At 42.2% G+C, this 18,342-nt stretch overlaps 1 protein-coding gene across 14 annotated transcripts in view; it reads left to right on the plus strand.

Annotated features, from left to right (window-relative positions):
• hspg2 (heparan sulfate proteoglycan 2) overlaps positions 1-17,810 on the plus strand; it is a 529,465-nt gene extending 511,655 nt beyond the window's left edge. For all 14 annotated transcript variants that reach the window (XM_072586792.1, XM_072586797.1, XM_072586801.1 and 11 more), the window contains 6 exons: positions 5,643-5,718; positions 6,994-7,072; positions 8,247-8,317; positions 9,933-10,016; positions 10,368-10,471; positions 13,426-17,810. In XM_072586792.1, coding sequence (XP_072442893.1) covers positions 5,643-5,718; positions 6,994-7,072; positions 8,247-8,317; positions 9,933-10,016; positions 10,368-10,471; positions 13,426-13,598 — 587 coding nt within the window. In that variant the 3' untranslated portion in view covers positions 13,599-17,810. The remainder of the gene's footprint in view (positions 1-5,642; positions 5,719-6,993; positions 7,073-8,246; positions 8,318-9,932; positions 10,017-10,367; positions 10,472-13,425) is intronic.
• The last annotated feature ends 532 nt before the right edge of the window (positions 17,811-18,342 follow it).

Genomic DNA, 18,342 nt, shown 5'->3' on the forward strand with positions numbered 1-18,342 from the left:
GAGAATGGCAGCAGATACATGGGAACATCACCAACTGCAAGTTCCTGTCCAAGCTACTCACCGTCCTGACTTGGAAATATATCACTGTTCCTTTACTATCACTGGGTGAAAATCCTGGCATTCTCTCCCTGGGTGCATTGTGGGTCCACCTACAGAACACAGCTCATCACCACCTTCTCAAGGGCAACTAAACACCAGTAATAAATGCTGGCCATCCAGTGACACCGCACATCGCAGGAGCAGTGCATTAAAAACAAAAACAAGTAGTATGAACTGGAGTCAACTGTTTGGCCCCTCAGGCTTGCTGTCCCATTCCACGCCATTGTGGCTTATCTCCTGCTTTGGCTGCACTTTCCCATCCCCTCGGCAGTCCCTCAGTTCCTGGAAAGATCCTGAGATGGTCTTTCTCCCTCGGATTTGAATATATTCAAGGATGGAGCATAAGCAACCCTCCGTGGTAGAGCTTTCTAAAGATTCGCAGGGCTTGGGCAAGGACATTTCTTGTCACCTCAGCCCGAAAGAATCAACATCTCTGTAACCGCTTATACTCGGATTGTGCCTCTGGGTTCTAAATGTTCTAACCAAGAGACACAGCTGCATCTCTCCTTGTTTACCCAGTCAAGCCCCTTCAGAATTTTCAGTCCCTGTTCATGTAACCTCCAGAGGATTTACTCCGCCTCTCATTATAAACTGAACCCAACTCCACCTGATGAAGGAGCAGTGCTATGAAAGCTTGTGATTTCAAGTAAACCTTTGGACTAGAACCTAGTGTCACATGACTTCCAAACTTGTCCACCCCAGTCCAACACCACATTATGGCTAACCCCAAGTCAACCTTCACTGCACTATCTCCAAAGTGAGTGCATTCTTCCTCAAAGCTAGAGACCAAAGCTGCATACAAGTCTTCAGGTGTCATCTCACCAAAGCCCAGTGGCAATTATAGCAAGTTGTCTTTATTCCAAGCCCTTTGTAATAAAGACTAACATATAACTTGATTATCTAATTGCTTGCTTCAGCTGCATGCTAATTTTGTGTGTCCTGTACAAGCGCATGCAAATCTTTGAATACCAACAATTAGGAGTTTCACACCTTTTTAGAAATGTTATGTTTCCCTTTTGTTATTATCAAAGTGAATTAACATGATTATTGCCCACATTGAACTCCATCTGCCTCTTATCACCTGTTCTGGAGCCATTATGGTCATTTTTGAGATGTAGTCACTGTCCTAATATAGGAGAAAGTGAGGACTGCAGATGCTGGAGACCAGAGTTGAAAAGTGTGGTGCTGGAAAAGCATAGCAGGCCAGGCAGCATCCGAGAAGCAGGAAAATCGACGTTTCGGGCAAAAGCCCTTCTTCAGGAATGAGGCTGGTGTGCCAAGCAGACTGAGATAAAAGGTGGGGGGGGGGGGGGGCTGGGAATACGATAGGTGGAAGGAGGTGAGGGTGATAGGTCAGAGAGGGGGTGGGGGCGGAGAGATCGGGAAGAAGATTGCAGGTCAAGAGGGCGGTGCTGAATCCGGGGGTTGGGACTGAGATAAGGTGGGCGGAGGGGAAATGAGGAAGCTGGAGAAATCTGCATTCGTCCCGTGTGGATGGAGGGTTCATAGGCGGAAGATGAAGCTCTCTTCCTCCAGGCGTTGTGGGCCAGGGCCTGGCGATGGAGGCGGCCAAGGACCTGCATGTCCTTGGCGGAGTGGAAGGGGGAGTTAAAGTGTTCAGCCACGGGGCAGTTGGGTTGGTTGGTGCGGGTGTCCCAGAGGTGTTCCCTGAAACGTCCCACAAGTAGGCGGCCTGTCTCCCCAATGTAGAGGAGACCACATCGGGTGCAGCGGATGCAGTAAATGATGTGCGTGAAGGTGCAGGTGAACTTGCGACGGATATGGAAGGATCCCTTGGGGCCTTGGAGGGAGGTGAGAGGGGAGGTGTTGGCCCAAGATTTGCACTTCTTGCGGTTGCAGGGGAAGGTGCCGGGAGAAGTGCAAATCTTGGGCCCACTCCTCCCCCCGCACCTCCCTCCAAAGCCCCAAGGGATCCTTCCATATCCACTGCAAATTCACCTGCACCTCCACACACATCATTTACTGTATCCGCTGCACCTGATGTGGTCTCCTCTACATTGGGGAGACAGGCCACCTACTTGCAGAACATTTCAGGGAACACCTCTGGGACACCCGCACCAACCAACCCAGCCCCGTGGCTGAACACTTTAACTCCCCCTCCCACTCCACCAAGGACATGCAGGTCCTTGGCCTCCTCCATCGCCAGACCCTGGCCCACAACGCCTGGAGGAAGAGAGCTTCATCTTCCGCCTATGAACCCTCCAACCACACAGGATGAATGCAGATTTCTCCAGCTTCCTCATTTCCCCTGCCCCCACCTTACCTCAGTCCCAACCCCTGGATTCAGCACCTCCCTCTTGACCTGCAATCTTCTTCCCGACCTCTCCGCCCCCACCCCCTCTCTGGCCTATCACCCTCACCTCCTTCCACCTATCGTATTCCCAGCGCCCCTCAAACCCCCTCCCCCCCACCTTTTATCTCAGCCCGCTTGGCACACCAGCCTCATTCCTGAAGAAGGGCTTATGCCCGAAACGTCGATTCTCCTGCTCCTCGGATGCTGCCTGGCCTGCTGTGCTTTTCCAGCACCACACTTTTCAACACTGTTCTAATATAGGAAACATAGCATCTAATTTGCATGGTGCGAGTGTTCAGAAACATCCGTAGTAAAATTGACCAGATAAGCTTTTTTTGGTGATGGATAAATATTAGCTGGGGCATCAGGAAAAGGCAGAAATGTCAAATAGCTTCTAACAGACAACTGAGGGCACGGACACAGTCTTGATTTAATGTCTAATCCAAAAGATGTCCTTTCTGACAGTCCAACCAAACCTCAGTGTGCTTTGTGCCCCACTTCCTCGACTGGGCTCCAAGCTCAGTGGCACGAGCTCTTCTATTGAGTTGTGGGAGGCATCCTTTGATAATAAAATGAGAAATTCTAATTCACCTGTGACGTGTACTACAATAGGCATCGGAGACACTTTGAAGGCTTCTCCAATCTTCATGAAGAATGGTGCTTTATGCCTTGATTTAGTGTAGCTATAAATATGATCCAGGCTGATGGGGTTTTAGTGGGGAGAGGGGGGGGCGTGCAGGGCAGTTCTATCATATAAAAGCAAAGAACTGCAGATGCTGGCATTCAGAAATAAAAGAAACAGAAAGTGCCAGAGGAACTCAGCAGGTCTGGCAGCCTCTGTGGAGAGAGAAACAAGAGTAAACTTTTGAGTCCAAAGTGACAGCACTTTAAGCTTTTCTTAGAGGTTTGGTGTCTAGTTTCAATGAATTTAATACTCTTTTTCCTTATTAGGCCAATTTTTAAATGATTTTCTGGAGATACCTAGTTGTGTTCCCGCGTCCTTCATTTAGTATAGATTGATGTGCCCATTTCTTTCACATTTGTTTGGGAACCTTCATAAAATAATGGCTACCTCACCTGCCTGTCGAAACCTTGGCACCTCGTAGACATGGATCCCTTAGTTAATCATTTCATGTCTTAATTATTCCTCCATGTGGATTAGATCGAGCAGTTTCCCATTGGTCCTGAGATGTGAAGACTACAGTTGTAAGATTCTGAAGGTGTGAGACATGGCTCAAGCTTACAGTCCAGCACAGTTACTGAGAGAATGCTGCTCCACCAGAGGTGCCAGTTTTTGAATGAGACATTAAACTCAATTCCGTCTGCCTCTTCAAGTCAGCACAGAAGATCCCACAATGCTGTTGGAAGAAGAGCATGGGACATGCCCAGTATGTCCTTTCCAATAGTTGCACATCAACCTGGGACAGACTACCTGGTCATTTTAGTTTGTGTTTGTGGTCTCTTGCTCTGTGTAAATTACTTGCCAGTTTTGCTATTTTACTACAGTCATTCTTTGGTTTATGAATACTTTCAGACATTGTGAAAGATGATTTAAAATTATAATTCTTACTTTTGCCCTTTGGCCACCATCAGCGCATTAGGAGGCGCCAACCAGCATAGAGCTCAGGGTCCATAATGGAAACTGGAATCAGTATCACTGACAACCTTGTTCAGCCTCTGATGTTACCTTTCTTTTCTCTCCCCAGCCCTTTCTCTTGTCACATTACTTCCTGGGTGTCTCCCACATAACTTCGCACGCCTGAAAGAGATACCATGATGAGCAAGGGAAATAAAGTGTCAATTCCCTGATAGGGAAAGTGCAAAGTTCTCCTTTATACAGCCCACCAGAGTGTTATGGATAAACTTTTTCGAGGTAGTGGTCATGTGTGGACATAGGGGTTCGTAGCAACCTCTAGGTTCAATTCACCATATTCTGCTGTTTGCTTCCTTGGCCTGCAATGACAAGGCTGCAACAGAGGATTAGGGTTGGTTTTAACTTGGGATGGGGATGTTCAGGAAATCTCCCAGTTCAGTAGGATGCCCAGTCTCACTTTAATGTCCAAGCCTTATTTCAAGTGTCTCCCACAAGGATTGGTGTCAGACTTGGATCATTGTAGGGAACACCATGCCCCCCCCCCCCCCACACCCCCCAGCCTTATGTTATTGTTAGGGAGTTTGCCTTGACCCAGGATGCTGGCATTGGGAGGAAGATGCAAGACTTATAGCTGGGCAGAAGGGGGAGAGAAGCTATACCGGGGCTGGGAAGTGAGAAGGAAGGTCAGGGGGACTGGCCGTGTTTTGAAGGGGGTTGTTGGTGAATCCCTGGACAGAGGAAAAGTGGGATGTAGTCCATCATTGGTTCATTGGGACTTTGTGATCATTGTGTCCAATGGAAATGATAAGGGAATCTCTGATATGCAGTTTTCCAGTCATCAAGGAAAGAGGACATTTTGAATTTAGAACAGCATTAAGGAGTATACAGAGGCAGGTGGAACACAAGAATCATTTATGTAAATTTGTAATTGAGCTGTTGCTGATGTGTGGAAATGACTGAGATGAATGCTGCAGGTTGTTGTTGGGTTGGTTGTGAAGTACTGCCCACCTGGATTATCACAGCAGCTGCATTAGATTTTAACATCAGGGCTGCTCCCAGGAGGTACATTGCAATTCCCACAATCACTGTCTTTACCATTCCTGTTTGCAGTGATTGTGGGAATTGCAATGTACCTCCCGGGAGCAGCCCTGATGTTAAAATCTAATGAACACAGCTCAATCTTGCATTAAAAGTGACAGAACAATGATAAGGGCTAAAGGTTCAATTGCATCATTGATTTTAAAGGTTCAATGTCCAGGAGATTTCCTGGGAAGCCCTAGTAGAGCAGAGATCCACTGGTGAGATTACACCAAGATGGCAAGAATTTTGTTAACAAAGCAGGAAGGCAGTACAATAACCTCATGAAGGTTTAGCCCCATCTCCTCCTAATTCACATATTACAAATGAACATTACATCAAAAGAAAACCCCTTCATGACAATGGAGGGTTTTAAGGATTAGTGAGTGATAATGAAACCTTGAGATAACATTGCTTGAGGTAGTTCAGGAATATGTTTCTAATTCGCTCCATAGGATTTCTACAGTGTGGACAAAGAAGGTTTCATTATGAAGGAAGGTGCTTGATGACTGAGACTTGCTTACTGATATAAACTCTTATTACTGTTGTTTTATACAGACTCTCCTGTGCAATATGGAGCCTTCTTCCATGATGGAGGATACATTGTGTTGCCAAAACAGATGTTCCCAAGGAGGTAAGAGCAATGGGTGGTAATGAGAATTGATGTTCAGTTCAACCACCTCCAGCTATGAGGTTTACATTCTAAACCATGGGTGAAAAGGCCAGTGCTCCATAAGGATCTTTAACTTAACAACGTTGTACATCATTTCTGGTTGTGATAGGTGTGGGGTGGTAGAATGTAGATTTAAAAATTTATCGAAATCCTGATTTTTTTTTCTCCCCTTATGAAATTAAAATGTGGAGTGAATATACAGAGATGTATAAAATCATGGGGAGCTTTGATAATGTGAAGAGCAAAGGTGTTTTTTTTTCCCCCTAGGATAGGGTATTTCAAAACTAGAAGGCATTTTTCTAAGGTGAGAGGAGAAACATTTAAAAAGAACCTGAGGGGCAATATTTCCTGTAGGGGTGGTTCGTTTATGGAGTGAACTGTCAGAGGAAGTAGTAGATGCAGGCACAGTTACAATATTGAAAAGACATTTGGACAGGTACATGAATGGGAAAGGTTTGGAGGGATATGGACCAAATGCAAGCAAATGGGACTAGTTTAGTGTGGAAAACTTGATCAGTATGGATCAGTTGCGTTGAAGGGTATTTTTCTGTGCTGTATGACTGTGGTTTGTTCAGAGGCTGAGATTACTCCACCAAACACAGATTCTTCCAGATATTCTGAGGCCAGAGGTGAGGTCCTACAACTTTAATAAGTGTTATTGCCACCTCCTACACAGAGACACACACAGACATTTGGCAGATGATCATTACAGCTAAGGTGAATGTTGGGGAACTCCTTAATACAGAGTAAGTACCTTCAGATAGACCAGTGAAATGGCAGCATTCTGAATAAAGACAGAGACTGGTTCTAGCCAATGACTCAGGATTAATCACCCAGTGGGTGCCCATTCTTATTTGGGCAGTGACCAGTCTGTGGCCTTCCAGGGTCATACAGGGGACTGCCTATTGACTGGAGTGAGAATGATAAAACTCACTTTCCCCAGTCACATGTGTTGCGTGCTACCTTCGGTGACTGAGTGAAGGTTCTGCCTTGACCAAGGCCTATTGGATGTAACAAAATTGGATGCACCAGGTTCAGACCAAATGCCCAGGCCTCATAGCATATTCCAGCCCAGCCTAGAGCAGAAGTAATCCCACCACCCTCCACCAAGAATGACCAAAGACATTGTGGACTGTATAAACCAGAGGCTTTTGTTCCCTGTTAGGCACAATGGGCAAGGTATTAAGAGGATTTTATATGCTTCCATTTAACAATTCTGTGGTTTAATTGTCACAGTTCTCCAACTGCCCCTGAAACCATTGAAATGGAGGTTCGTACAACATCACGTGATGGGATCCTGCTGTGGCAGGGAGTGGTAAGTGCCTCAAATATTACTGACAAATCAAAGCAAACATCTGGAACATGCATGTTGTTGAAATTCGTTGCAATACTGCAACCTTTCAATCTGTTCTATGCAACTTAAACACCAGTTTGATCTATACAAAAAGATTCCACTCAATATACCAGGCAGCGGTAAAGCAGAGGACATACTGACCACCAGCGAGTGATATCATTTGGGCCACATATTTCTCCGTAGTTCAACCCTGTAGTACAGTTGTGCAACTTGTACTGGTTTAGAAATAATAATGTTATTTATGTTGTTATTTGTAATAAGTAGAACAATGTTAAGAAAGAAAATTGGTTAGAGTGCAGGAATTTTTCTGCAATACTGGCTAAGGAACTGGGAGACATAAGGCACTACAGTACCACTTCTGGTGGGAAGGTATAATCACAGTATGACAGGTTTACATTGGGAATTACCATTATAAATATCAATATCAGAAATTATAACAGGCGAGAGAAATGTGTGAAAAAATGAGACATTAGAAGAAACATGCAAGTATGAATATTCATTTAAATTTTCATAAAATCAAACCTTGGCATTTTAGATGTTTTCACAGCTTTTAATTCTGTTGTTAGATATTTTCTCAATCCTTGTCATTGTTCACAGTCTTGGGCAATTTTACGCTCAGCGTACAGTCCAGTATTCAATCAGGGGTTGACAATTTCATATCTCACCAAGAGAACGACATCCAGTGTTATCAGAAGACAATTAACAGATTCTTCAAGTCCTCAGGAAATGTTAAGCTTTCCCCTGCCTCACTGTGTACTTTCCACACAACACCAGATTTTATAGTTCGACAGATCTAGTTGGAAGCACTAGCTTTCGGAGTGCTGCTCTTTCATTAGGTGGTTGTGGAGAATAAGATTGTAAAACACAGAATTTATAGCAAAAGTTTACAGTGTGATGTAACTGAAATTATATATTGAAAAAGACCTGGATTGTTTGTTAAGTCTCTCATCTTTTATGATGAAGGAGCAGCGCTCTGAAAGCTAGTGCTTCCAAATAAACCTGTTGGTCTATAACCTGGTGTTGTGTAAATTTTAACTTTGTACACCCCAGTCTAACACTGGTGTTTCCAAATCATGTGTACTTTTCAGCTCACTAGTTTTGGTTTTGTTAATGAGAGAGTTTCTTTGGTTTATAGAAACAGGGAGAAAATGGAAAAGGAAAGGACTTTGTTGCTCTTGGACTCCAAAATGGTCACGTGCTCTTTAGGTAAGGCAAGCGAGTCAACAGGTAAATCCTGTTTGTTCATCCAGGGCTCAAAAAGCTCTCCTTCCATGTGTTCACGTAGCATTTGGTCCAGAATGCAAATCTATCTTATGTAATTTTCTCCCTGCTGCTTCTGCCCCTATTGTACATGTAAGCATGCACAAATATTCATATACTCCTTGGTGCCTACTCCATTGCCAATGTCAGCATAGCTATTCTATCCCCATCCCTTACTTCATATTTTGTGACATTGTGTGATTTTAATTTGCCAAATTCACAAGTTGATGGACAGCAATGGTACCAAAATGTGTGTAATGGTCTTCGCCACTCCTTAATGCTCCCTTTCTTCCTTCTACCATCTTAACAGGGGCTCCATGCTGCCTACAGTTTTGTGTGGGATGGTGCTTTGAGACAATGGGATTTTCCAATTACCTCTTCATCCAGAAAAGACCCCTCACCAAGTGTGCAGTATTCCCTCAATATTGCACAGGAGTGAAACTTATGATTTGTTCTCGTGGTTTCTTCTGATGCAGAGCCCATGTGTCTGTGAAATCATGCACGCGTCACACAAAGCAATCGAATTCTAGAAATAAAAGAAATTCAGCAAATGCTGGAAATCTGAAATGAGAACAGGGTGTGCTAAAGAAATCTCACCAGGCCAGGTAGCGTGGAGAGAGAAACAGAGTTAATGTCAATTATCTCAGCCTGAAACATTACCTCAGTTTCTGTCCACAAATGGTGCCAGCATTTCTCCAGCATTGCCTATTCTTTAGTGTATCAAATACATTGCAGGATTGAACAGATGATAAACCCAGTATCATTTTGCAATGAAACCAGCAGCAGGGGGGAACCTGCAGGATAGGAGCATTGAATTGATTTCCTAGTCTGTTGTTATCTTTTTGATTTTCTGCTGATTTTTAAAATAATGCATTGATCCTCCCCATTAATAAGATGAACTTGGAGCCATTTTGTTTTGGCACCATCAACCATTTCTACTGCTGTATAATGGTTCATTTCTCTGTTCTTATTTTCAGTTAAAGTGTGCTGCAAAAAGTTATAGAAACTGATATAACTAATGATGCTGGGTGTCACTCCCTAATCACTTTCAATTATTATCATAAAGTATTATGCAAGGTACCCCGTGGATGACAGTATGCTTTTTTCAATCATGCTCTACCCCCTAGAGCTTAGAAGGTTGAGGAGCTTGAGCTCTAACCCAGTGACTCATCAGGGTCAATGCAAAGGGATTGTTTTTCCTGGTGAAAAAATCCAGGTCAAGGGCCATAATGTTAGGGCATTATTAAGCTGGTTCAGTTCTGATTGAAGCTGGGGAAGATCGTGGATATCCTAAATTCGGTCCTGTAAAAGGCAGTGGGTCCCCTGTGGCTGGGTCACCTGAAGCTGTCATGAGGATGATCGGTAAATTATTGTAGGGTACAAAGCAATGCTGAGTAAATGGAGTTGAGGTACGAATCAGCCATCACTCCGAGGGCTGAATGGCCTTGCTCCTGTTCCAACTCATGTTCCCAATATGCCTCCAAATTGTGACATGGCAGCAGCATATTCTTCTGTAACTTCTGTTTGATACAGCTCTTCACATGTTGTCTTCTCCATGCAGTTACCAACTGGGAAGTGGTGAAGCCAATATCCTCTCAGAAGATCCAATCAATGATGGAGAATGGCATAAAATAATTGCTGTGCGGTAAGGAAATGGAAAACATTTATTATATTTGTATCAGAATACTAATGTTACTGGACTAGAAATGCAGGCATCCAGTGCTCCGGGAGATATGCATTCAAATCCCAGCCCTGCAGCTAAAGGAATCTAAATTCAATTAATTATAGACACAAGAATAAGGCCAGAAGAAATAAGAACAGGAGTAGCCCCTTAAACCTGCTGGACTGTTCAACAGGATCATTGGCTGATGTAACATTCCTCATGTCCCCTATCACAACTTCAGGGGAAGGCCATATATGCTTCCTGGTTTCTAAACCTCCGGAATGATGGAAAGGTGGCATCTGTTGGGAATATAAAGAATGTTTTTCTCCACAGGGAAGGAAAATCAGGATATATCCAACTGGATGGTGATGGTATTGTGAGGGGAGAATCCAAAGGAGACAAGGTCATGGTAAACACGAGGGGAAGTGTCTACTTGGGTGAGTTTGGACTAACATTGAGCAGTTCTCATCAGCCCAGGTCATGGCATGTCACACCTTGAAATTATGGCTGATAAACCTCCATTTCTCCTGTCACATCAGAAGGCATTTTAGATCTAGAAAGAGACACATATCCCAGCTAACCTGAAGCTATTAACAGGCAATTAATTAACTTGGAAATGTGGTTATAGTTACAGTAGAGGGCCAAGCAACAGCCAGATCCCATGAGGTAAATAACTAGATTATCTCTTGTACAGCCACACGATAGGGGAGACAATACCTTGGTATGAAGTCTCCTCTGAAAGATCGTACCTTAATCAGTGCAGAACCAACTCAGTATTAGATGCACCTAGAGTATGTGATTAAGTTTGTAATATGGGAATGAATTCACAATTTTGAGTCACTGGGAGGAGGGTTACCAGTGAGTTTCCACGTTAGGTCTCATAAGGAGCCCAATTCCAGCTGCTTATGTATCTCACATTTTAATTGCTCCACGACAGCTGCAAAGCCATGTTACCTTCTTATAACCTCTCCATCTCTGCCTCTCCTCCTTTAATACATTCCTCAGAACCTATCATGTTCACCAAACTTTGGGACTGCTAGCTCAAGCTAATATCTCCTTAAGTAGCTCAATATCAATTGCTTGACTGATCATCACACTTTCAAATACCTGAAAGCACTTTACGACATTGACATCAATATCAGCAGGAGAAAGTGAGGACTGCAGATGCAGGAGATTAGAGCTGAAAATGTTATCATTCATCGTGAATAAGAGAAGTCAAACTTTGGTTACCATGAATTATTGAATCAATGTATTGATTTCATTTTAATTACTCAGACAAAGGAGCAAAAATTAGACCATTCAGCCCATCGAGTTTGCTCCACCATTCAATCATAGCTAATAAGTTTCTATTAGTGAATTCCATAGATTCACCACTTTCTAGCTGAACAAGTTTCTCCTTGTCTCTGTCTTCCGTTTACTCTAAGGCTGTGCCCTCGGATCCTAGTCTCTCCTACCAATGGAAACATCTTCCCAACATCCATTCTGTCCAGACAATTCAGTATTCTGTAAGTTTCAATTAGATTCCCCATTTGTCCTTCTAAACTCCATCGAGTATAGACCCAGAGTCCTCAAATGTTCCTGATACGTTAAGCTTTTAACCTTGAGACCATTCTAGTGAACCTCCTCTGAACCCGCTCCGCATCCTTCCTGAGATATGGGGCCCAAAACTAAACGCCATATTCAACATCTGGCCTGATCAGAGCCTTATGGAGCCTTAGCAGTGCATCCCTGCTTTTATAATCAAGTCTGCTCAAAATGAATGCAAACATTGCATTTGCCTTCCTAACTACTGACTCAATCTGTAAGTTTACCTTGAGAGAATCCTGGACTAGAACTGCCAAGTCTCTTTGCACTTAAGATTTCTGAACTTTCTCCCCATTTAGAAAATAGTCCATGCTTGTATTCATCTTCTCAAAGTGCTTGACCTCACACTTTCCCACATTGTACTCCATCTGCCACTTCTTTGCCCACTTTCCTAACCTGTCCAAATCCTTCTGCAGCCTCCTTGCCACCTCAATACTTCTTGCCTCTCTGCTTATCTTTGTAGTGTCTGCAAACTTAGCCAGAATGCCCTCAGTTCTTTCATCGAGATCATTAATGTATAAAGTGAAAAGGTGGAATCCCAACACTGACCCTTGCGGAACACCACTTGTCACCAGCTGCCATTCTGAGGAAGACCCGTTTATCCACACTCTCTGCTTTCTGCCAGACAGCCAGGCTTCTATCATGCTAGCACCTTGGCTCTAACACCATGGGCCCTTATCTTATTCAGTAACCTCCTGTGCAGCAACTTGTCAAAGGCCTTGTCCAGGTAAATAACATCCATTGGTTCTCCTTGAGTGCCAATGAGTAATCTGCTGATTTTTCCCTATTTTATCATACATTTCCAAGTATTCAGAAAGTTCGTCCTTCACAATGGCCTCCAAAATCTTACCCATGACCAAGGTTAGACTAATTGGCCTGTAATTTTCTGTCTTTTGCCTTATTCCCTGTCGGATGCTGAGGGGTGACCTTACAGAGGTTTACAAAATTACGAGGGGCATGGATAGGATAAATAGTCAAAGTCTTTTCCCTGGTGTCAGAGAGTCCAGAACTAGAGGGCATAGGTTTAGGGTGAGAGGGGAAAGATATAAAAGAGACCTACGGGACAACTTTTTCACACAGAGGGTAGTATGTGTATGGAATGAGCTGCCAGAGGAAGTGGTGGAGGCTGGTACAATTGCAAAATTTAAGATGCATTTGGATGGGTATATGAATAGGAAGGGTTTGGAGGGATATGGGTCGGGTGCTGGCAGGTGGACTATCTTGTTGGGATATCTGGTCAGCATGGATGGGTTGGACCGAAGGGTCTATTTCCATGCTGTACATCTCTATGACTCTGTGACTATCTCTTCTATTTCCACCCTGATTCAGGAGAGGTGAAGGTGTGGTTACGATCTCACTGGATTAGTAGGTCAGAGGCAGAGGCCAGTGTTCTGGGCTCAAACCTCAGCATGGCAAAACTGGTGAAATTTAAATTCAGTTCTAGAATTTGAAAACTAACTTCAGTCATGTCAACTATGAAAATATTATCAATTGTTGTATAAACCCATCTGGTTCACTAATATCCCTTAGGGATGGCCTATATGTGACTCAATGCCCTCACCAGTGACTGACTTTTAACTGTCTTTGAAATGGTCAAGAAAGCTACTCAGATCAAGGAGTAATTAGAAATTGCTGCTGTAGGAAGTCACACCCACATCCTCTGAAAGAACAAAGGATAAAAACATAAATGGGACTGGAAACACTGTTTGCAGCCTGCCTTTCCACATGCTCTGATTGCATGCCAAAAATCATTGCAGCTGAATTTCCATACTTCCTCCCTAATGTAATGTTTCCTCTCTGTTCTCAGGTGGTGCCCCAGATGTTAAACATTTTACAGGTGGTAAATTCACCTCAGGAATTACCGGCTGCATCAGGAAGGTGGTCCTTGTAAATAAAAGGCCAGACCAACATCAGGTTCAACCAGTCGATCTGCGAGTTCACGCTGAGGGAGGGGTCAATGCTCGAGAGTGTCCATCATAGGCATTCGGACTCACTAAAGGCAAAGTAGAGACTTCTGGGAAAGGTGCTTTGCTGCTATTAAATTGGATTGTTTTGTGTTCTTTAATGCAGTCCTCTTTAACCAAAAAAAACAAATCATCACAATGTCAGCCCATTGTATTCCGTTGAATGAAGGGTTTTAGCAACTCAGCTTGATTTATTTCGTATCTACAAGAGCCATTCAAGAACACCAGCATTATCCTGAGGCAGAAGATCCTATGGACTTAGATTTCTCTAGCACTGAAGTTTGGGATAATAGTGAAGAGGAACAGTTGGTAACCAATCTTCCACCTTTGCCTCTGAATTTTAGTACTGACTCTGACCTGGCTGGTGTTGACTTGAAATGAACTAGGCCAGTTCAGTCATCACTCATTTTATTAAAACAAAGGTTCACAAGCTGCATACCTGAAGTACTGAAATATCAGAGGGTTGGCGACTGTAGAAGTTCTATAATTGTACAAAATATACAGAGATCTGAATTGGTACCAGTGTAGAAAAATGTCAAGGATTTATAACAACTTTACTTCTGTCTATTGAATTAGCAGGCATTTTCTGTGAACATACACTGTTAGCTTTCCAATTAATCAGCATGTGCTGAAGTCCAGAGAGATGATTAAACCTATTCCTGAATGTATACCCTGTGTATTGGCATAAAATGCCACATCTTCAAATACTAGAAATGTGCAGGTCAGGATACATACTCCCAAAGGTGGCCATTGAATATGTAAGATTCACCGTGAGGGTTTGACATCCTAGGGTTAGGTAACCAGAAATCAGTAATGTCAAAGCACATTTAGGGACAAAGTTGTTCTGAAAGCTCACTTTGTTAGTAGTGTAGTAGTACAGTGCTGGCCTAGCAATCCCAGGCATTGAGAGTTCAAAACTCAACAGGGGAAATTGAATTTGGGCTGATGAAAACTATCAATACCTGTCTCCAGACCCCCATTTCATTCTTAATGCTGTCAGCGTAACTAGAGATGTACAATAAAAGCCAACCTTTTTCAGAGTACTCACATCCTCAGAATAATATATTTTTAATACAAAACCTAAACCCACTTTGCTTCATATGCCTTTTACAAAAATGCGTCTATTCAAGATAGTTGTGTCTTGAAGTCGAGGAGTTCAGCAAGAGCCAGACTTTTAAAACAATGGACTTTTAGAGGGCACGGTCTTCAGGATAAAAATTTTCGTTACCTCATCAATGTTTGTAAATCCTCAGTTCATTAACAATGAGTTGGATGTTATAAAAGGTAGGGCATGAGACTGTTCTGACTGTGTACCTCCCAGGTGCGAGGAAGTCACTGATGCTTCCAAGAAGGCAGTGCCCTTTTACCTTATGAACAAGGCCTTGGTCAATGTCTATATTGTTTTTCAGTTTCTTGGCTCCTTTCATTTGACAGATTAGCCACTTCACAAAAATGAATCTGATGAATCTCTCTGTTCTTGTATTTTGCTGGCCTGCTGATGTAAATCCACCTGAAGATGTTGAGATTTTCTTAATCTCCCAATGCGCTGACCCTATTAATTGCCTTAAGGATTTGAATATTTTTTAAACAATATAAAGGTTTAGGAAATTGAGTTAAATTTGGTGATCAACATTGGCATCCACCTTCTAAGTAAAGAGCTCTCTTGGAACTGTTGATAATGCAGTGACTGGCATTACTGGAATACTAAGGGAGCAGGTAAACATGACAGAAAGAAGGAAGCACACAAATTAGACAATGAGGTGCAAATGCATCAATCTCTGGTACCAACAACATATCCTTGCTCCATTCGTGGGGCTTTAGGTTCAGGTTCCAACATCCATACTTAATGTTTAATGAAGGATTGATATTTCACTTTGATGGTTAAACTATTCTTTGCAATGGCAGACCTTTGAGTATTATTCAGAATTGATGTATTCATTGAGAGAGCCATCTTGTGAACCTTTTAAGAAAAAAAATTGCTGGACATATATTCAACAAAAATTCCTAAACAGAAAACAAACCAGAGCACTCATGCAGTGTTGATGTTTTATTCAAATGACTGACATCTCTCTTTCTGAGTGTAGCCAGGGCGATCACATGAAGTCAATGTTAGCGTTCTTAACGTTTTACTATGCATTTTGATGGTATGCGCAACATCCTTGAATGTTATTGTAATATTTGATCTTTTTCTGTTTCTTCTTTATCCAAAGACATTTTCTTCTGTAATCTGCAATATTAACAAACCTGATTCCTCAGTCACTGAGTCAGCAGTTCAGCTTCCTATCAAGTGTTTGTTCCGATTAAATGGAGCAGGTTTGAGATGTGCCATAGATTTGTCGCATGTATCTATTAAGCCATAAGAAAACACAATTTTTATTCTTTCTTTGTTCAATGGAATAACTTGTAATGGCTTCATTTTTCTTCTCACCATTCTTTGGGGATTGATGGTCATGACTGCACATTAGAAAGTGATAGTATTTCATTCAGACTCTGGTTTAGGAAACCATACGAGGAACGCCACCAGTCTCTACACCATCTTCAATTAGGCAATAGTGCTGTGGACTACTAGAATAATTAGGAAACTAAGTTCCCTTTTGCCGTTAATTTGAAATGCATCTTGGTAGTAATCCAATTCAGTTTTCATCCTGCAAGTTGTTTCGCATACAAGTTCTTTGTTTTTCTAGTCAAGGAAGTGGGGTGAATGGGACTGGAGAAGAATGGGGCCAGAAGGGAAATAATCAATACGTACCCGGATTATAGTATTGCTTCATAAGATGAATAGAAGTTTCTTTCTTTCCCCTTGGCAGTTACAGGTCTGCACGTTATACTGGCTGGTTCCAGAGTGAAGACAGCAACTTAATACACAACTGCCAGTTATTGTGATTTCCTAATGTTACCTCTCTAGGAAGAGGCCAGTGCCTCCAATAATCCCCACACATTGTCACATGGGTATTTAGAATGCATCCTGTCAGCATTTTTATGCATTTTGTGTTAACTATATTTTACTAATTTGACTTCCTAATATCAATGTGGTCAAATAAAGAGTGAAGCAGCCAGAGAAGTGATACAGACTCTGGTGTGCATCCTAATGGTGTATTTCTGTCGGTGCTACAATTATAGTTATCCACATGTTGAGATATATTAACACTTCTCACTCACTTTTCACACCTGATCCCTGTTGTGGGTGACACAATGGCTTTGTACTTTGCTGTTCCTTTCTATTAGAGTTGCAGATAGGATTTCTGCAGCTGATGAAATGAGCAGTAAGTATCAAAAACTGTGCAGCAGTGAAGGGAAAATCTGGATCCAGCAATTAGCGCTGAGACTTCAAAATAGATTGACATTTTGTCAATTTTTTAAATACGGAAATGGGAACATTTGGCACCAAGGCTCACCTGTCACCAGTCCTTCAACAAAAACATTCACACTCATAATTATTCAGATCTAACCATCCTACTAGCTGGGACCTGCATGTTCCATGTGCTGTATTAACCCACTGATATCTGAAGGATAAACAGTATTTTTTTGTTTAAGGAAGTTTTTTTTTCTGTTATATTAACTTTTTGACACCAAGAGCGAAGGCCTTGCAATGTAGATTGTTATGTTAAAAAAAAGCAGCAGTCCATTTAGAGGTTATTCGGTGACTTGGTAAGTAAGGATATGACTCAACTATTTTTTAAAAAAGCAATTGGAAGCTGATTTTTTTTTTAAATATGTACTTTTAATTTTGATGGAAGTAAACCCTCATACTCTGATTTCTTTTTGACATTTCAGTCTGTGTGAATGTTATTAAGTGATGGTACAACATCAGAGATATTGGAAGCCCACTATTGTCCAATTGCCAAAATGATTCCTCTCTCATAGGTCACCATGAATAAGGACTGATTGCACAGTTGTCAAGTGCAGCTAATGGCACTGATTCAGAAACTTGGATTTGAATCTATTTCATTTTTGTTTAGTACTCACTCCCTGGCCACCTGATGCGGTCACTTCTCTTGCAAGAACTTACGTTACAAGAGAGCACGAGCCTGATTTGGCATTCAATGTTCTGTCTCTGTTGTATGGAAAGTGAAAGTTTCTGTAGTCCGAGAGGACCGCTCTCTCTCATTAGAGAGAACGATGATTGGTAGTAGGCATAACCTGATGGTTCCACCATGACAAGATCAGACTCTGTGTCAAATACAAAGTTAAAAATCACACAACACCAGGTTATAGTCCAACAGGTTTAATTGGAAGCACTAGTTTTCGGAATGCTGCTCCTTCATCAGGTAGTTGTAGAGCTGTAAGACACAGAATTTATAGCAAAGGTTTACAGTGTGATGTAACTAAAATTATACATTGAAAAATACCTTAATTGTTTGTTAAGTCTCTCATCTGTTAAAAATGAAACTATCATGGTCATTCTTTCATATGTAAAGCGCAAAACTTTTTTTTAAGAAGTTACATTCTCAGGTTAACTGTAACAATTGGTGTCAGGCCAGATAATATGTTGAAGGTGTTAGCCCCTTGTGTTTTGTTGTCTGTGCCATAATGCTTAGACTGATTCTAATCTAAAAAATTAGTTAACAAAATCTTACATGGATTCATATAGTTTTTGAGCAAAGTACAATGTAACTCTGCAAGTACAAATTCACCCCACAAATGTATATGTGTGTGTGTCTGGTTGGGGAGTTGTGAGCGTCTGTGAGAGAGAGTGTATATGTGTGTGTGTGAGTGTAAAGGGGTCTAAGTCTGTGAGACCCCTTTACATTCGCACACAC

This window comes from Chiloscyllium punctatum, chromosome 16 (genome assembly GCF_047496795.1).
Source record: "Chiloscyllium punctatum isolate Juve2018m chromosome 16, sChiPun1.3, whole genome shotgun sequence".
Lineage (NCBI taxonomy): Eukaryota > Metazoa > Chordata > Chondrichthyes > Orectolobiformes > Hemiscylliidae > Chiloscyllium > Chiloscyllium punctatum.